This window comes from Oncorhynchus mykiss, chromosome 6 (genome assembly GCF_057628025.1).
Source record: "Oncorhynchus mykiss isolate SJ-2025 chromosome 6, ASM5762802v1, whole genome shotgun sequence".
NCBI classification, from domain to species: Eukaryota; Metazoa; Chordata; class Actinopteri; order Salmoniformes; family Salmonidae; genus Oncorhynchus; species Oncorhynchus mykiss.
Genome location: NC_143027.1, coordinates 70,313,450 through 70,332,500, shown reverse-complemented (window position 1 = coordinate 70,332,500; position 19,051 = coordinate 70,313,450). Strand labels below are relative to the sequence as shown.

Below are 19,051 nucleotides of genomic sequence, written 5' to 3'. Positions count from 1 at the left end.
AACTTGGTTCAGTCTGCTCTCCATGAGACACTGGGAGGTGAATTCACCTTTCAGCAGGACAATAATAAGGCTAAAGATACACAAGAGGTGTTCCTGAGTGGCCTGGTTAGCGTTTTGACTTAAATCAGCTTGAAAATCTATGGCAAGACTTGAAAATGGCTGTAAGAATAAAGTGAAGATATTGTGCAAAAGCTCTTAGAGACTTACCCAGAAAGACTCACAGCTGTAATCACTGGCAAAGGTGATTCTAACATGTATTGACATAGGGGTGTGAATACTTATGTAAATGTTCATGTATTGTGGAATAAGTCAAGGGGTATGAATACTTTCTGAAGGCTCTGTATTGTCATGAATCCTGCCCTGGACGCATCTTTGAGGAGTGGTCACTAGATTACACAGCCACAAAGTCATAAAATCTGATTTTAAACCTAACCTTAACCCTAACCTTAACCACATTGCTAACTTTAATGCCTAACCCTAACCTTAAATTAGGACCAAAAAGTAAATTTTTGTTTTCATAAATTTTTACAATATAGCCAATTTTGACTTTCCAGCTGGCCCATCTAGCAGAAATCACTTAGTTCTGCCTCCAGGGCAAGATTAATGACAATAAATATCAACCTGCTAGTTTTTGAGGGAATGACAAGAAGCGAATGAATGAGTTAGTGAAAAACAAATTGAATATTTGAATGAATGAACAAATGAATGAATGCATGTATAAATAAGATTGAGTGGTACTGGATAGCAGGGTTGGGTTCAATTCCATTTCAATTCCAGTCAATTCAGAAAGTGAACTAACCCTCATTGAAAAGCATTGAAGATAATTTTAATTTTAGTGTGCTTCCTGAATTGACTGGAATTAAGATGGAATTGACCCCCAACCCTGTTGGATAGAGTGAGTGAATGAATAAAAGAATGAAACAACAAATTAATTAATAACGTATGTGAATGTATATTAAAAGATGATGATTAAAAGATGATGACGTCATTCTGCAGTGTCTCTCTGGGAGCTTCCCAGCAGAGAGCAGAGAGGGAGATGAACACTCACAGTTAACGAATCATGTCACAGCTCCATGAGAGAATGTTGAGTTAGAACGGACTCCTCCTGTTCTAAATATTCCCACCTGTCTTCTTAGGGTCTGTGGTAGGGAAAACACACGTACACTTTTCCTTGTGGTTAATTTGTGGCGTGTGTAATTTCAATGTGCATAATTGATTGACAGTCATTACTGTGTACACACACAAACACACACACTTTTCCTTCAACAGGGAAGCAAACGACTTCCAAAACCACAGAGCCTCTGTTCACTGACACAACTATTTTGCCATGTTGGAGGGAAGTGAGCGGAACAGGGAGTCATGTCTGTGGGACAGGGAGGCTGTCACAGAGGAGCTGGGGTGTCATTCCGACCAGTTGGTTGCCAGTTTGGAGGGGAGATGTCTTCCAAATGACTGGGAGACAGCCAGTCACTCAGAGAGATGCACTGTGGTGTGATTATTAATATCTGGTTGGGTTGCCAGGTTGGAGAAGATTTAACAGAACAGGAAGTCAGAAAGAGAGACGATCTGGTGTGTCAGAGTAAGAGCTGGATGTGTTGCCATGTTGGAGAAGCTGGAGCAGAACAGGGAGGCAGACAAAGAGAGAATATCTGGTGTGTCAGAGTAAGAGCTGGATGTGTTGCCATGTTGGAGAAGCTGGAGCAGAACAGGGAGGCAGACAAAGAGAGAATATCTGGTGTGTCAGAGTAAGAGCTGGATGTGTTGCCATGTTGGAGAAGCTGGAGCAGAACAGGGAGGCAGACAAAGAGAGAAGCACCGTGGTGTCATCAAGATTAATGGAGAAGGGAAGCAGCCTCAGGGTGGCTCTTAAAGAGATGAGGGGATGATAGGACTGTGACTGCTTACAGGAGCAGAGCTGGCACAATGTAGGCTAGTTACAGACACACAGCTGGATTGACTGTCGTTACTGTTTATGTGTGTTATTGTTATTATGCTACACTGGTGTGAGTTTGAGTTAACTGGTTTGCACTGGGGAGCCCGAAGGGGTGTGTGTGTGTGTGTGTGTGTGTGTGTGTGTGTGTGTGTGTGTGTGTGTGTGTGTGTGTGTGTGTGTGTGAGAGAGAGAAAGAGCTCTGTGTGTGTGTTTGTGTGTTTGTGTGTGTGTGTGTGTGAGTGCGTGCGTGCGTGCGTGTGTGTGTGTGTGAGAGAAAGAGCTCTGTGTGTGTGTGTGTGTGTGTGTGTGCGTGTGTGTGTGCGTGTGCGTGTGAGAGAAAGAGCTCTCTGTGTGTGTTTGTGTGTGTGCGTGCGTGCGTGTGTGTGCGTGCGTGTGTGCGTGTGTGTGCGTGTGTGTGCGTGCGTGTGTGTGTGTGTGCGTGTGTGTGTGTGTGTGTGCGTGCGCATGTACTTTCATGTCTCAAAGTCCTTTTAGCCTTTTGTTGCAGTGTGGCATCCGTTGGCTGCGTTCCAACTTACTGAACTGCTCCACATACAACATGTTCTCTTCATCCATGTGTGTGTGTTCATGATGATTGTTTTCATCTCTGTGAATGTGAATTAGTCCTGCACATTGCTTGCTGAGATCTGAAGGGGCTTGTCTGACACCAGACTGTGTGGTCCCTGTCAAGGTCTTCCATCCATACAGTGTAGAGGGGGGCTAGGCTGAACTTAATCCCCAAAACAGGTGTGGCTAGTGGGGCTGCACCCCACAGCCGTCCCCTGAGGATCCAGGACAAGTGGGAACTGTACAATACAGCTAACAGCCATAGACAAAATACAAGAGCCATTCTGTTTGAGCTGCACCACTTATTCCTGCAATGAAAGAAACATTGGGGAGAATTGGAAGAAGCAAACATATTTCAGATAAATGTTTTCAAGATTTTGACTGCCTGTGGTTATTATAATGATTCTGTTTTAAGAACAGATACAGATTCTGTTTCAATGTGTCATGCATCTTGCACAGCTCCCACAAATGCTTGAACAATGGCACACATTGTTCACCTCAGGATCCTGCTGCCTTACAAGTCTTTTCTTTCTCTTATAAATTCTTCTGGCTGTTTATTATGGCGATACAACCTATTGTAATTAAATGAATAGTTTGTAACATTTAGCATAAAGTGTATATTTACATGGCAGCTATTACATGGGAAGTCGTGCAATGCAATATGTAGCCTGGTTTCTGGCGTGTGTAATTTCAATGTGCGTAAAATATGTCCATATATCAATAATGGCGTCTATGCATTACGTGTGAAAATGTTATCACGGGTATAGCAGTTTAAAACCAATACCTACTCTAATTATAAGCTAGGGCTATTCTAATCACACTGGAATTGAACATCAATAGGCCTACACAGTATTGCTTGATAAGATATGATTACGTTGAACTTTTTCTTCAAAAGATACGTAATTTGGATAAAAAATAATGAGACCCTCTTTTATCAGTTAGTTCTGCTGAGAAAGTTTGAATATGGGGGAGCAGCGGCGAGGGTATCTGAAAAGTGATCCAGTGAATTGGAGATGGCGCTGTGTACAGTGTGAGCGAGTTAACAGCCAAAGTTTTCAGAGCGCAGGAAAGTTCGTAGGAGAGGTGACCCGTGATTCTAACAAGAGTTTTCTTCTCACATTACCATCGGGTTCGCTGTCCTATACTGCGGACTGGAGACACTGCGTTTCTGCTCAATGTTTCATGGACGGTTTGAATAGATTATCTCTAACGGAATACTTGAAAGCCAGGAATTTAGTCTACGGTTCGCTGCCTGTTCTGCAGTGCTGCAGTTTCAATGGGCTATCGGCTATCTATTCACCGTGAGTAGGCTGAACGCGATACGCTGTCTTGTTGCATAGCCTACTTTTGTAAAGGTGTGAGTTTGTTAGAATGAATTGCGCTTTTGGTATTATGTCATGTAGTCTGGGGTGTTTTTAGAACTATGAATGACCCCCGTGACAAGGATTTAATACCGATATCTCGGAAACACCGATTCATGGCTGCAATAATGCCCGGGGACGAGAGCCCATCGCATGGCAACACTTCCAGGGCTGATCGGAATGGGATAGGATTGGTTCACTGTTTTATTTGTGGAAGCGGCGTTTCGCCCGGAAAAGAATTGAGATTACAAGTGAAATATCCGAAAGAGAATGGTCCGTTTTTCCCGTTTTTACAAAACCAAGAGCCAGCGCCAGGGGCATGTGAAGTCAGCCCGGATGGACACGCTACGGTGTGCGCCGTGTGCCACTGTTTTCTGGGGGAGCAGTGGAACTCGTTCGAGCGAACTAGGACACCAATAGAGAAGCGTATGTACTGGCTGAAGAGGCCGTACCAGTGCGACTCTCGGCGGATACCACAGGAGTGGAACATCTCCTATGACCTGGAGAGGAGAATCAGTGTCAGCAGCCAGAATTACGACGGGAACGAGTCAGATTTCTCCTCTTTCTCGGAAAACGAGAACATGTCAGACCAAGAACTGGATTTAGTAGACCGCGCCGGTGTGAGCAAGGAGAAGTACAAAACATCTGCCAACAGCAGCAAAACTCCCAGAGACGGTAGCAGGAAGAACAACAACAGTGTTATCAGTGTTAAAAACAGCCCTGACTCTCAACGGGCTATCCGCTATCCGGTTGGTGTCTACCAGGCACAGGACTCGCCGAAATCGGATAGTGCCATGCCGTCCAGGCGCGGTGCTAAAATTATGAATCATGTCTCTCAATCATCATTATCTCTGTCCCAAGAGATTGTGTCCCAGAGATACTATGACAGCTCTCACGTCAACACACCTGTGCAGGACAACGGGATCATTATGCGCAACAGGCAGTGGCTAGCGGAGGGGAATGTCAGACACGCTGACCCGCGCCCTCTCCAACGCGCTGCTGACAGCAGCTGTAGCTTAACCAGGCATCCCTCCCTCATATTCCACCAGAAAGGAGAGGATCTCGCTGACGCTGCCGACGGGCTATCACCCATTGGCACCACTGTCACCTCTAGGCGCGACGCAGCAGCACCTAGAGAAAGTGTTCCGGGTAGGTTTACAGCCTCTGACAACTCTGACAACGACCATGAGATCAATATAACCAGTGACGACGACCGCGAGGTGTTTGAAGCAGCTGGCAGCAGCAGAGAGAGGGTATTGGCCCTGCTGAGACCACCCAGGGACGCTGCCGGGAGGGTCATTGCCATGCCCCAGAGTGGTGCCAGTGGGGGTGCCAACAGGAGTACCAGTCCCGAGGAGTGTGTGTGTTACATCTGTGGCAGCGGGATGTGGCAGGGCGGGAGGTTCCGTGTGTCTGTGCAGAAGCAGGAGAGGGCAGCCAGCGAGCCCTTCTTCCCCTTCCTGTGGTTACACAGCCCTCCCCCTGGCGCCATGCCCCTCACCCCGGGGGGCACCACCCTGGTCTGTGCCAGCTGCCACACCTCCCTCATGCAGCAGTGGCAGGGCTTCCAGCTGGCCGACGTGCCCGTTCTCCAGCGCCTCTACGTGGTCCCCCTCAACCAGGGCTCCTCCACCCCTGCACCAGCCTCGGGCCACCCTCCCTACCTCACTCCCCAGGAAAGGCACCCCTCAGAGCCCCCGGACCGCCTACCTAAGTCTCAGGCTTCCTGTGAGGCCTGTTTCCTCTGTGGCCAGGAGTGCGGGCGGGATGTGAGGGTGGCACATGCACGGGCCGGCGTGGGCAAAGCCCGCGGTGCCATGTATTTCCCCTTCATCAACCTGCTGCCGTGCCCGCCTAGTGCCCAGGGAGTGAGGAACGGCCGGGTGCACTGCTGTCCTCCATGCTACGCCATCCTGGAGGAGATCTGGGGGGCGTACCGCCTCAGCCTCAGTGAGGACCTCATCACCTCTGTCACCTCCTTCCTGGGGAGGTACCACGCAGCGCTGGCCACGGTGGGAGCCGGACTGGCCCATTCCCAAAAGCGGGTGTCCTCCTCTTCCTCTGGCCATGGTGCGTCTGTATCAGTGTGTTACCTGTGTGGGGCAGAGCTAGGGGTCGGGGGGGAGTTCCAACTCCATGTCAACCCTCCCGGGCGCTGTGGAGAGAGAGAGCCCTTCTTTCCCTTCCTCACCATCCACCCCCCCGCTCCCCGCGCCAAACCTGCCGATGCCACCGGCCTGGTGTCAGCCTGTGCCCTCTGCTATCACGACCTGCATGCCCAGTGGGCTCAACATGAGAGCCAGGGTTCTGCCACCCCCAGCTCTACAGCCCCAGGCCCAGCCTCCTCCACCCCCCAGCCGGCCAGCTCTCCCTGGGCCAGACAGTACAGCTGCGAGGCCTTTGTGTGCTTCTTCTGCAGACAGGAGCAGAGGCGTCAGGGGGGGCTGTGTGCGGTCACAGTGGCCAGGCTGCCTGTGTTCCTGTACGCCCCACGCGGGCGCCGCACCCTCCTGGTGGATGATGGGAGGAAGCTGGTGATTGGCTCGTGTGTTGAATGTAAGTCCATGGTGCTGGCGGGACAGAGCATGCAGCAGGAGAGAGACAGGGACGGGGAGGGACAGGGAGACGGGAGGACAGAGACAGAGTCACCTCCCCCTACATCACGCCCCAGACACAAGGTAAGACACAAGTAGCTCCACAGGAGCAGTTTGTATGCGGTCCGCAGCACCATGCTTCTCGGCTGAGCCACAGGGGTTTCCAGGAAGTGTGCAGATGTTTGATGCTCAAAGTTGACTATTGTGGGTGTGTTGTATATTTTAGTGGTGCAGTATGCATCCTTTTCAGTAGATTGTGTGCTTGTTCATGTCTGTTAGCTATTGGTTTGTGTAACCTAACTTGATGTTTGTGGATGATTTCAGTCGTATAATAATTAAGTGTGCCCGTGCCTGTCTGTGTGTGTAGGTGGGGTTTATTATGGACCAGTGTTCACGGCTGTTATTGCTATTCTCCCCGATTATGGGAAAGCTGCTCTGAAACAGGGAGAAGTGAGAGTTGGTGTGTTCTCGAGTGTTATGGTTGTGTGTGTGTGTGTGTGTATGCGCACACATGTGTGTGTGTTCCTTTAGCTCTCTGACTGGCAGGGGAGTGAGCAGTGTTAGCAGGGGATCCGTACAGCATCGGCGCCCGTCGTTAGACAAACAAACATTTGGATCAGAACTCTAACAGTAAACAACACAGAAAGACCGGGGGGATTTCAAGGCCACCACTGGCCTCGTTTTCTTCTTGTGTGTTTACATGTTTGTGTTTCTGGCCAAGTCTGCTTGTTTTTGTACATTGTTTTGCTGTATACAGGATTCCATACGTTAGTGCTGTGTTTGTGTGTGTGTGTGTGTGTGTGTGTGTGTGCGAGGCTACTACAGATTGTATCCTTTATCAGATCAACTAGAGACGGCTGATATCCACTAATGATAATAACAGTTTCCTCTGTGTCAGGAACAGCTGTGAACTCTCTATTAGACAGTGTGGTGTAATGATCATGTCTGTTTTATAAATCCTGCTCTATCCAGTGGAAATATAGAGCAGAGACTCATCCAGTCATGTGTCAGTCTTACTGTAGTGTGTGTGTGTGTGTGTGTGTGTGTGTGTGTGTGTGTGTGTGTGTGTGTGTAATCATGCAGTGGCTGATTCAGTGCTGCTGTTGCTGTTCCTGGAAGTACAGTCTATGTGGTCCAGATGGAGGTCTTCACAGAACCAGACCTCTACTCTCTCTCATGAATAAATGAATGGAAAAAGGAGAATAGGTCTTGTAGATGAACTTGTAGCGATAGACCTTGTTCCACGGAGGCCACAGCAGCAGTTGCTGTTGCTACTAATTACACAACTGCTACCGAGATGAATGTATCAAAGAGAAAGCTATGTCTGCAACTCTGGTAGGCTCCCATGGTGATTTAATCAGACGCACAAAAAATACAATGTTTTTGATCCGAGTTGGATCTTCGTCAGGTCATATAGCACTGTGAAAACCACCTACTGAAGTAACCTCTAGAGCAGGGATGGGCAACTCCAGTCCTCTGGGGTGTCACACTTTTCCCCCATCCCTAGCAAACACAACCGATGAAACTAATTGCATTCTAAAATGAAGGTCATGATTAGTTGATTATTGGAGTTAGATGTGTTAGCTGTTAGTTGAAGTGTGTGATTAAAGTGGGACTGCAGATGGAGAGCTGTGGAAGAGTAGAGGAAGAGAGGAGGGAGAGAGAGAGAAAGGAGAGAGAGGAGGGAGAGCAGAGCGAGAGGGGAGGTAGAGAGGAAGGAGAGAGGAGAGAGAAGGAAGAGAGGAGGAAGAGAGAAGGGAGAGAGAAGGGAGAGAGGAGGAAGACAGGATGGTGGGAGAAGGAAGAGAGGAGAGAAGAGAGGAGGGAGAGAGGAGGGAGAGTGGAGGTAGAGTGGAGGAAGAAAGGATGGTGGGAGAAGGAAGAGAGGAGAGAAGAGTGGAGGGAGAGAGGAGGGAGAGAGGAGGTAGAGTGGATGGAGAGAGGAGGGAGAGAGGAGGAAAAGAAGAGGAACAAGGTCTTCATTAAGGTACACTGTTGGGACTAGAGTTGATGAAGGAATCAACTCCAGTCCTCTGGGGTGTCACACTTTTCCCCCATCCCTAGCAAACACAACCGATGAAACTAATTGCATTCTAAAATGAAGGTCATGATTAGTTGATTATTGGAGTTAGATGTGTTAGCTGTTAGTTGAAGTGTGTGATTAAAGTGGGACTGCAGATGGAGAGCTGTGGAAGAGTAGAGGAAGAGAGGAGGGAGAGAGAGAGAAAGGAGAGAGAGGAGGGAGAGCAGAGAGAGAGGGGAGGTAGAGAGGAAGGAGAGAGGAGAGAGAAGGAAGAGAGGAGGAAGAGAGAAGGGAGAGAGAAGGGAGAGAGGAGGAAGACAGGATGGTGGGAGAAGGAAGAGAGGAGAGAAGAGAGGAGGGAGAGAGGAGGGAGAGTGGAGGTAGAGTGGAGGAAGAAAGGATGGTGGGAGAAGGAAGAGAGGAGAGAAGAGAGGAGGGAGAGAGGAGGGAGAGAGGAGGTAGAGTGGAGGTAGAGTGGAGGGAGAGAGGAGGGAGAGAGGAGGTAGAGTGGATGGAGAGAGGAGGGAGAGAGGAGGAAAAGAAGAGGAACAAGGTCTTCATTAAGGTACACTGTTGGGACTAGAGTTGATGAAGGAATCACACAATACCTTTTATCATGCTGCAAGAATGCATGTTTAGATTGATGCTACTCAACAGAGCAACATTTACAGTGTGAAACAGAGAGATGCTCAACCTCATAATCAAAGATGATCATTCTCTGCGTGTGATTCATTTTATTGTTGTAAGAACACCCGTGGAGGTCGTTCAGCTGTCCTGTACTCTTTCTCTCTCTCTCAATTTAAGGGCTTTATTGGCATGGAAAACACGTTAACATTGCAAAGTAAGTGAAGTAAATATCAAACAAAAGTGAAATAAACAATAACAATGAACAGTAAACATTACACTCACAAAAGTTCCAAAAGAATAAAGACATTTCACATGTCATATTATGGCAATATACAGTGTTGTAGCGATGTGCAAATAGTTCAAGTCCAAAAGGGGAAGAAAATAAACATAAATATGTATTTAATGTATTTACAATGGTGTTTGTTCTTCACTGGTTTCCCTTTTCTTGTGGCAACATGTCACAAATCTTACTGCTGTGATGGCACACTGTGGTATTTCACCCAGTAGATATGGAAGTTTATCAAAATTGGGTTTGTTTTCAAATTCTTTGGCGCTGTGTAGTCTGAGGGAAAAATGTGTCTTTAATATGGTCATACATTTGTCATGAGATTAGGAAGTGCAGCTCAGTTTCCACCTCTCTCTTTCTCTGTCTAGTCCACTCTGTTTTTCTGTGATCATCAGGTATGTAACTATATATCAGATCACACCCTCAGAGACAAAGCTAGATCAGAATCCCGGAGCAGGCTTACTTGGTGTGGGGGGGTAATGAGGCTTACTTGGTATGGGGGATAATGAGGCTTACTTGGTGTGGGGGGTAATGAGGCTTACTTGGTGTGGGGGGTAATGAGGCTTACTTGGTGTGGGGGGTAATGAGGTTTACTTGGTGTGGGGGATAATGAGGCTTACTTGGTGTGGGGGGCAATGAGGCTTACTTGGTGTGGGGGGGTAATGAGGCTTACTTGGTGTGGGGGATAATGAGGCTTACTTGGTGTGGGGGGTAATGAGGCGTACTTGGTGTGGGGGGTAATGAGGGTTACCTGGTGTGGGGGGGTAATGAGGCTTACTTGGTGTGGGGGGTAATGAGGCTTACTTGGTGTGGGGGGTAATGAGGCTTACTTGGTGTGGGGGATAATGAGGTTTACTTGGTGTGGGGGGGGGGGTAATGCGGCTTACTTGGTGTGGGGGGTAATGAGGCTTACTTGGTGTGGGGAGGGGTAATGAGGCTTACTTGGTGTGGGGAGGGGTAATGATGCTTACTTGGTGTGGGGAGGGGTAATGAGGCTTACTTGGTGTGGGGGGGGGGTAATGAGGCTTACTTGGTGTGGGGGGGGTAATGAGGCTTACTTGGTGTGGGGGGGGGGTAAATGAGGCTTACTTGGTGTGGGGGGGGGGGTAATGAGACTTACTTGGTGTGGGGGGTAATGGTGTCGTGGTATGTGAGGGATTTGAGGAGTCTGAGGGGGTGCAGGTGACAGAGCTGTTTTTGGCCTGGGCCAGGCAATGACCTCATGGCTGAGGAAGTGCTTAGAGGGGCTGAGTGTGTGTGAGAGAGCCGGGGTGTGAGAGGGGCTGAAAGGGGGCGGTGGGGGCCTGGGAGAAACAGGTGCCGTGTCCTCCAGTGAGACGCTATCTGCCCCAGAGAAGAACTGTCATCGCTCTCATGTCACCAGAGGAGAACCCATCTGCTTCCCCTGACCCCACCCCCACCCCCTCTCCTTCTCACCCCTTCCCTCTTTCCTTCCCTCTCCTCTGTGCTCTCCCTTGCCCTCTCCTTCCCTCTCTCCTCCTTCCTCCTTTATCTCTAAAAAACAGAGGGAGGAGAAAGTGTGGGAGAAAAACAGGGTGAATATGTAGAGAAGGGATGAGAAAAGGAACCACAAAGGAACGGGTTGACTTTGTCTTTTAGCTAGGCCTTCTTCATGTTTAGATATTTGCACTAAGAATGGCATAATCAAGTTACGTTGTAAAACAGTAGAGGGAGGGGCTGGGTTCTGCCTATGCACCTGCCTTCACCTACTGATGAGTACCTGCACTGTGGTGTGTGTGTTGCGTGCATATGTGCATGTGTGTCATTTATTGTACCTTGTTAAAATTAGGTTTTCCTGTCCGATTCCTCGTTAAGATCTCAATAAGGTCTAAATTAGCCCACGAAATGAGAGCTGCTACTGCTACTGTCTGCGTTTTAATATAGTAGACTCCAACACACACACACACACACACACACACACACACACACACACACACACACACACACACACACACACACACACACACACACACACACACACACACACACACACACACACACACACGCTGCTGTTACTCTGTTAATTATCTATCCTAATTGCCTAATCACTTTTACCCCTACCTACATGTACATGTTACCTCCATTTGTCTTACTTTTGAACTCTGCATTGTTGGGAAAGGGCTCGTAAGCATTTCACTGTAAAGTCTACACCTGTTGTATTCGGCTCATGTGACAAATACAATTTCATTTGACACACACACACGCAAGCTGGATGGATGATTAACATGTTCCTTGAGTGTAAAATGCATGTTGAACGTGACCTCTGACTTCCCTGTCAGACTCTGTAGACCATCACTAGACCATCACTAAACCACCACTAGACCACCACTAAACCACCACTAGACCACCACTATACCACCACTAGACCACTACTAAACCACCACTAGACCACCACTAGACCACCACTACACCACCACTAGACCACCACTAGACCACTACTAAACCACCACTAAACCACCACTAGACCACCACTAGATCACCACTAGACCACCAATAGACCACCACTAGACCACCACTAGACCACTACTAAACCACCACTAGACCACCACTAGACCACCACTACACCACCACTAGACCACCACTAGACCACTACTAAACCACCACTAAACCACCACTAGACCACCACTAGACCACCACTAGACCACCACTATACCACCACTAGACCACTACTAAACCACCACTAGACCACCACTAGACCACCACTACACCACCACTAGACCACCACTAGACCACTACTAAACCACCACTAAACCACCACTAGACCACCACTAGACCACCACTAAACCACCACTAGACCACCACTAGACCACCACTAAACCACCACTAGACCACCACTAGACCACCACTAGACCACCAATGGACCACCACTAGACCACCACTAGACCACTACTAAAACACCACTAGACCACCACTAAACCACCACTAGACCACCACTATACCACCACTAGACCACCACTAGACCACCACTAAACCACCACTAGACCACCACTAGACCACTACTAAACCACCACTAAACCACCACTAGACCACCACTAGACCACCACTAAACCACCACTAGACCACCACTAGACCACCACTAGACCACCACTAGACCACCACTAAACCACCACTAGACCACCACTATACCACCAATAGACCACCACTAGACCACCACTAGACCACCACTAGACCACCACTAGACCATCACTAGACCACCACTAAACCACCACTAGACCACCACTAGACCACCACTAAACCACCACTAGACCACCACTATACCACCAATAGACCACCACTAGACCACCACTAAACCACCACTAGACCACCACTAAACCACCATTAGACCACCACTATACCACCACTAGACCACCACTAGACCACTACTAAACCACCACTAGACCACCACTAAACCACCACTAGATCACCACTAGACCACCAATAGACCACCAATAGACCACCACTAGACCACCACTAGACCACTACTAAACCACCACTAGACCACCACTAAACCACCACTAGACCACCACTATACCACCAATAGACCACCACTAGACCACCACTAAACCACCACTAGACCACCACTAAACCACCACTAGACCACCACTATACCACCACTAAACCACCACTAGACCACCACTAAACCACCACTAGACCACCACTATAAAACCAATGGACCACCACTAGACCACCACTATACCACCACTAGACCACCACTAGACCACCACTAAACCACCACTAGACCACCACTAGACCACCACTAGACCACCACTAAACCACCACTAGACCACCACTAGACCACCACTAGACCACCACTAGATCACCACTAAACCACCACTATAAAACCAATGGACCACCACTAGACCATCACTAAACCACCACTAGACCACCACTAAACCACCACTATACCACCACTAGACCACCACTAGACCACCACTAGACCACCACTAGATCACCACTAAACCACCACTATAAAACCAATGGACCACCACTAGACCATCACTAAACCACCACTAGACCACCACTAAACCACCACTATACCACCACTAGACCACCACTAAACCACCACTAGACCACCACCAGAATGTCTAATTGGAGTCATACACATCCAACCAACCAGGCTTCAGGTCAAGGGGCCAATCCCATCCTAACTTCACACCATTTTGATGAACAAATTTGAATGAAATTAAAATAGCCTATTTGACTTGTGGCGATAAAATAATACTTTGTTAGTATAAGTATGATAGAGACGACTAAGGAAACGAAAACACTCTCAGTATGTCACTGGTATGGTTGTGTTGTTTTTGCTTCTAAAGTCAAGGACACGATGATCAATGTCCTACTACACTCAGTGGAGCCAACCTAGAGATGACAAGGGATCACCCACACACCTGTGTGTGTGTGTGTGTGTGTGTATCTTTCTATGGTGGTCTGCTGAGGCTCTGTTCTGGGTGGCTGATTATCATTGACCCGTAGGAAAAGTGGAGACAGGTTTCTGCGTCTGAGCTCAATCAGTGTGCCACTGTCTGTCTGTGTTTCTGTTCAGAAATTAATGTAGGGTTCAGTTATTATATGTGTGTAAATGTGGCCGTGATGTATACATTTGAATGTGTGTGTGTGTGTGTGTTCTGTGTGTGTGTGTGTTTGGAAAGAGTATGTTCTCACTGCACGGCCCATATCCTGTGAAGGAGGTATTTGCTGTCACAGGAAAAACATTCTGGCATCGTGACACTGTCGCCTGCAAAGATTTATTACTGAGAGGAGAGGGGGAGGGAGGGAGGGAGGGAGAGGGGGAGTCTGGGGTGGGGGAGTTGACAGGAAGGTAGGGTGTGTGTGTGTGTGTGGGGGGGGGGGGTAATCAGAAATAGAAAGGTAGAGGTGGTACCTATACCAATAACCTATCACAGTCTCCATGTTTCTCAAATGTCAAATTTGGAAGGTGTTAGAAATGTCAAGTTTCTAAGTGTTTAAGGTTAAGTTTAGGCACTAACTCTGTGTGGTTAAGGTAAGGGTTAAGGTTTGGGATAGGCCTAAAACAAAAATCTCAAAAACAACTTTCTCTGGATTCGAACATTCAACCTTTTGCACCAGAGGCAGATGTTTACCTACTTGAAGGTAACAGCGCTCACTGTTGCCCCTACTGGTCCGTTTCCACATCATCTCCTGACATCCTCAGACGTGGATGAACGTCTAGTATTGACTTATGATACCTGTACACTGCAAGAGCATTGAAAGCAGTGGAGCAGAGGGGAAGGACAAAGGGAGGGATGGAAAATACTAGATAATAGGCAGTCAAAGACAAACAGCGAAGAGGAGCAGTGAGACAGGACTTTATGTCTCAGAGATGGGAGATGAGAGGAGGGGAGTTAGTGGGATCTGTAGTCCAGCCAAAGAGAACAGAGCAGAATGGAATCCCATTTCTCATTAATACATCATAAAGGGTCACTGCAGGAAATACTACATTATCCAGGGGACCACAGGGGAGGGCTGTCTCTGTGGAGAGAATGGAACTCTAAGGTTATGTTTGTGTAAGTGTGTTGGTACAGTGCCTTGCGAAAGTATTCAGCCCCCTTGAACTTTGTGACCTTTTGCCACATTTCAGGCTTCAAACATAAAGATATAAAACTGTATTTTTTGTGAAGAATCAACAACAAGTGGGACACAATCATGAAGTGGAACGACATTTATTGGATATTTCAAACTTTTTTAACAAATCAAAAACTGAAAAATTGGGCGTGCAAAATGATTCAGCCCCCTTAAGTTAATACTTTGTAGCGCCACCTTTTGCTGCGATTACAGCTGTAAGTCGCTTGGGGTATGTCTCTATCAGTTTTGCACATCGAGAGACTGACATTTTTTCCCATTCCTCCTTGCAAAACAGCTCGAGCTCAGTGAGGTTGGATGGAGAGCATTTGTGAACAGCAGTTTTCAGTTCTTTCCACAGATTCTCGATTGGATTCAGGTCTGGACTTTGACTTGGCCATTCTAACACCTGGATATGTTTATTTTTGAACCATTCCATTGTAGATTTTGCTTTATGTTTTGGATCATTGTCTTGTTGGAAGACAAATCTCCGTCCCAGTCTCAGGTCTTTTGCAGACTCCATCAGGTTTTCTTTCAGAATGGTCCTGTATTTGGCTCCATCCATCTTCCCATCAATTTTAACCATCTTCCCTGTCCCTGCTGAAGAAAAGCAGGCCCAAACCATGATGCTGCCACCACCATGTTTGACAGTGGAGATGGTGTGTTCAGCTGTGTTGCTTTTACGCCAAACATAACGTTTTGCATTGTTGCCAAAAAGTTCAATTTTGGTTTCATCTGACCAGAGCACCTTCTTCCACATGTTTGGTGTGTCTCCCAGGTGGCTTGTGGCAAACTTTAAACAACACTTTTTATGGATATCTTTAAGAAATGGCTTCTTCTTGCCACTCTTCCATAAAGGCCAGATTTGTGCAATATACGACTGATTGTTGTCCTATGGACAGAGTCTCCCACCTCAGCTGTAGATCTCTGCAGTTCATCCAGAGTGATCATGGGCCTCTTGGCTGCATCTCTGATCAGTCTTCTCCTTGTATGAGCTGAAAGTTTAGAGGGACGGCCAGGTCTTGGTAGATTTGCAGTGGTCTGATACTCCTTCCATTTCAATATTATCGCTTGCACAGTGCTCCTTGGGATGTTTAAAGCTTGGGAAATCTTTTTGTATCCAAATCCGGCTTTAAACTTCTTCACAACAGTATCTCGGACCTGCCTGGTGTGTTCCTTGTTTTAACGGACCTCTGAGACTATCACAGTGCAGGTGCATTTATACGGAGACTTGATTACACACAGGTGGATTGTATTTATCATCATTAGTCATTTAGGTCAACATTGGATCATTCAGAGATCCTCACTGAACTTCTGGAGAGAGTTTGCTGCACTGAAAGTAAAGGGGCTGAATCATTTTGCACGCCCAATTTTTCAGTTTTTGATTTGTTAAAAAAGTTTGAAATATCCAATAAATGTCGTTCCACTTCATGATTGTGTCCCACTTGTTGTTGATTCTTCACAAAAAAATACAGTTTTATATCTTTATGTTTAAAGCCTGAAATGTGGCAAAAGGTCGCAAAGTTCAAGGGGGCCGAATACTTTCGCAAGGCACTGTATGTGTGTTTTGTGTACCTGAGTGTGTACGCATGTTTGTGAGCCTGTGTGTGTTTGCCTGTGTTTTTGTGTGTTTGCCTGTGTGTGTGTGTGTGTGTGTGTATTTTGATGTGGTTCCTACAAGGACTAACCCCCAGGGCTGTTTGACACATTGTCAGTCTGCTAGAGTCTGAACACACTGGTTCGCTGGATGTTCCCCAATGCTAGAAGGGGTTCCCCAAGTGAAAAAGGTTTGAACCCCTGTTCTAGAGCAGCTAACAAGACCCCTGTCCCACTCACTGGACCAATGCGTAGACAGAAGGACTTCTATAGTCACAAACAGCAGACAGGGTTGTGTTTTTGGCTTGACAGACACTGGGCTGGCTCTGCATTATCGGAGCCAACATTGGAATTGATAAAGGAAATTACAGTTCAGATAAATGACATTCAATTGAATGATTTTATTTTTTTATAGTCAACATAAGTGATGCTAGTTATGCATTTGAAGTAGTCTATGGGTCAACTTAAAATACACATGCATATCTTATTCATAAATCATATTGATGTCATTCACAACATTATAGTTCCAAGTACATATCTTAAGTTAGGATTGAGCCATGAGAGGCTGAATTCTCCAGTAGACAGCTGGCAGAGTGACGGACTGGTTGGCGTTTCAGATGGAATCCACAGCTATTTCTGGGGATTTATTTCACAGCTCCTGAAGGGGGATTTTCATTCAGCTCTCTGAGGCTGGAAGACACCACACTCCTGGGGGTCGACCGCTCAGGGTGTGTGTGTGTGTGTGTCTGTGTGTGATAGAGATTAGCCTGCAGTGCATGCTTCATTCCTGCCAATATCTCTATAACATTATATCAAATGACCCAGATCCCAGCACTGATCCAACTAGAAACATCCAGATTTCAACAGGACTTAGAACCGTCTCTCTCCGTCGCTGCTTGTGTCTTCACTGTCTTACTCCTCATCACTCAAAAAGAGGGTGTCTCATACCCCCTGCCAAATAGAACACCCTTCAATCCCTCCTCCCTCCCTCACTAACAGCTGCTCCACTGTTCCGCTGTTCCTGTGTTAGCTGGGCTATAGCTAGGCAGAGGCAGCCTGACACCATAGTGCGAGCCTCATACCTCACACCTCACACCTCTCCCACCCAGTGAAAGGGGGAGATTGTGCTGCCCACAGCCACCGTCATGGAAAATTAAAGCCTTTGATCTACCTGGAATGACCCCTCCCCGTCCCCCGTCCTCCGTCCCCCGTCCCTCGTTGCACATGCACGCACACACAGAGTCATGAACGCTCACACACACACACACGTCATGCACGCATACACACATGCCCGCATACACACGCGCACACACGCACACTCACACACACACGCACACTCACACACACACGCACACTCACATACACACACACGTTTGTTTTACTATCCTTGTGGGAACCAAACAATTGATTCCTTTTCAAAATCCTGATCCTTAACCTAACCCTAACTTTAACCCTTAACCTTAAACTTAACCATAATTGCTAAACCTAACCACTTACCCTCATTATAACCCTAATTGTTACCCGAACCCTTAAGCCTAAAATCTACTTTTTCCTTGTGGGGTCCGGCAAAATGGTCCCCTCAAGGATAGTAAAGCACACACACACACACACACACACACACACACACACACACACACACACACACACACACACACACACACACACACTATCGACCATGTTTGCACAAGACAGTAGCCCAGAGGGATCAAAATATCCAAGGCAAACTTAGAAAAACAGTTGACCCCTAGCAGAAAAAGAGTAGGAGGAGTTACTAAATAAGAGGAGGGAGAATGACACTTTCCCTGAATGACCTCTTTTTTCCTCTCCTTTTCTTAACGTATGGAATGTCATTGAGTGGAAAGAGTGAATGAGTATAGTTACATTGTATTTGCTGTAGTGCTCTAGTTCTACTGCAGTACTTTGAGGTGATCTGACACCCCCCCAGGGCGGGACTGGCCTGGACTTAGCTGGGGGAAGTTATTTTTACCGCGGACTGGAGACAGCAAGAGGGTCCTGCTTCAGAGTTTGGGGGCAGGGGGGGGGGGTGTTGTGACTGATGTGTTAATGGTCTGTAGTTGAGGGGTTAGCACCTAATCACCCCTGACCTCCTCCCTGGGCTCAGAGAGGAAGTGGACCTGGGCTCATTAGAGGTCAGAGGTGACACAGGTGGAAGTGGACATGGTTAGTGTATCGACACTACTAACTGTCTCAAAGGAATCAGCCAGTCAGAGATACAGTATAACACATGTTTATAATGTTGAGTTATTATTGAATGGTTTTCAGTGTTGAGTTATTTCTTACTTAAAGTGTAGAACCACAAGACACATGTAAATGAGTATAAAATAATAAAAGTCAATGATACGGAATTTGATACTGACAGGACAATTTTGAATGCTGTACAGATTGTAGAAGTTGGAATCCATTGTGTTAGCATAGAAAATATGAGTGGGTTTGTCAAATTATCTGGCCCCTACTCCACTATTC

General features: G+C 47.2%; 1 protein-coding gene across 1 annotated transcript in view; it reads left to right on the top strand.

Annotated features, from left to right (window-relative positions):
• The first annotated feature begins 3,420 nt into the window (after nt 1-3,420).
• gse1b (Gse1 coiled-coil protein b) overlaps nt 3,421-19,051 on the top strand; it is a 473,097-nt gene continuing 457,466 nt past the window's right edge. The window contains exon 1 of the mRNA XM_036980868.2: nt 3,421-6,539. Coding sequence (XP_036836763.2) covers nt 3,924-6,539 — 2,616 coding nt within the window. The 5' untranslated portion in view covers nt 3,421-3,923. The remainder of the gene's footprint in view (nt 6,540-19,051) is intronic.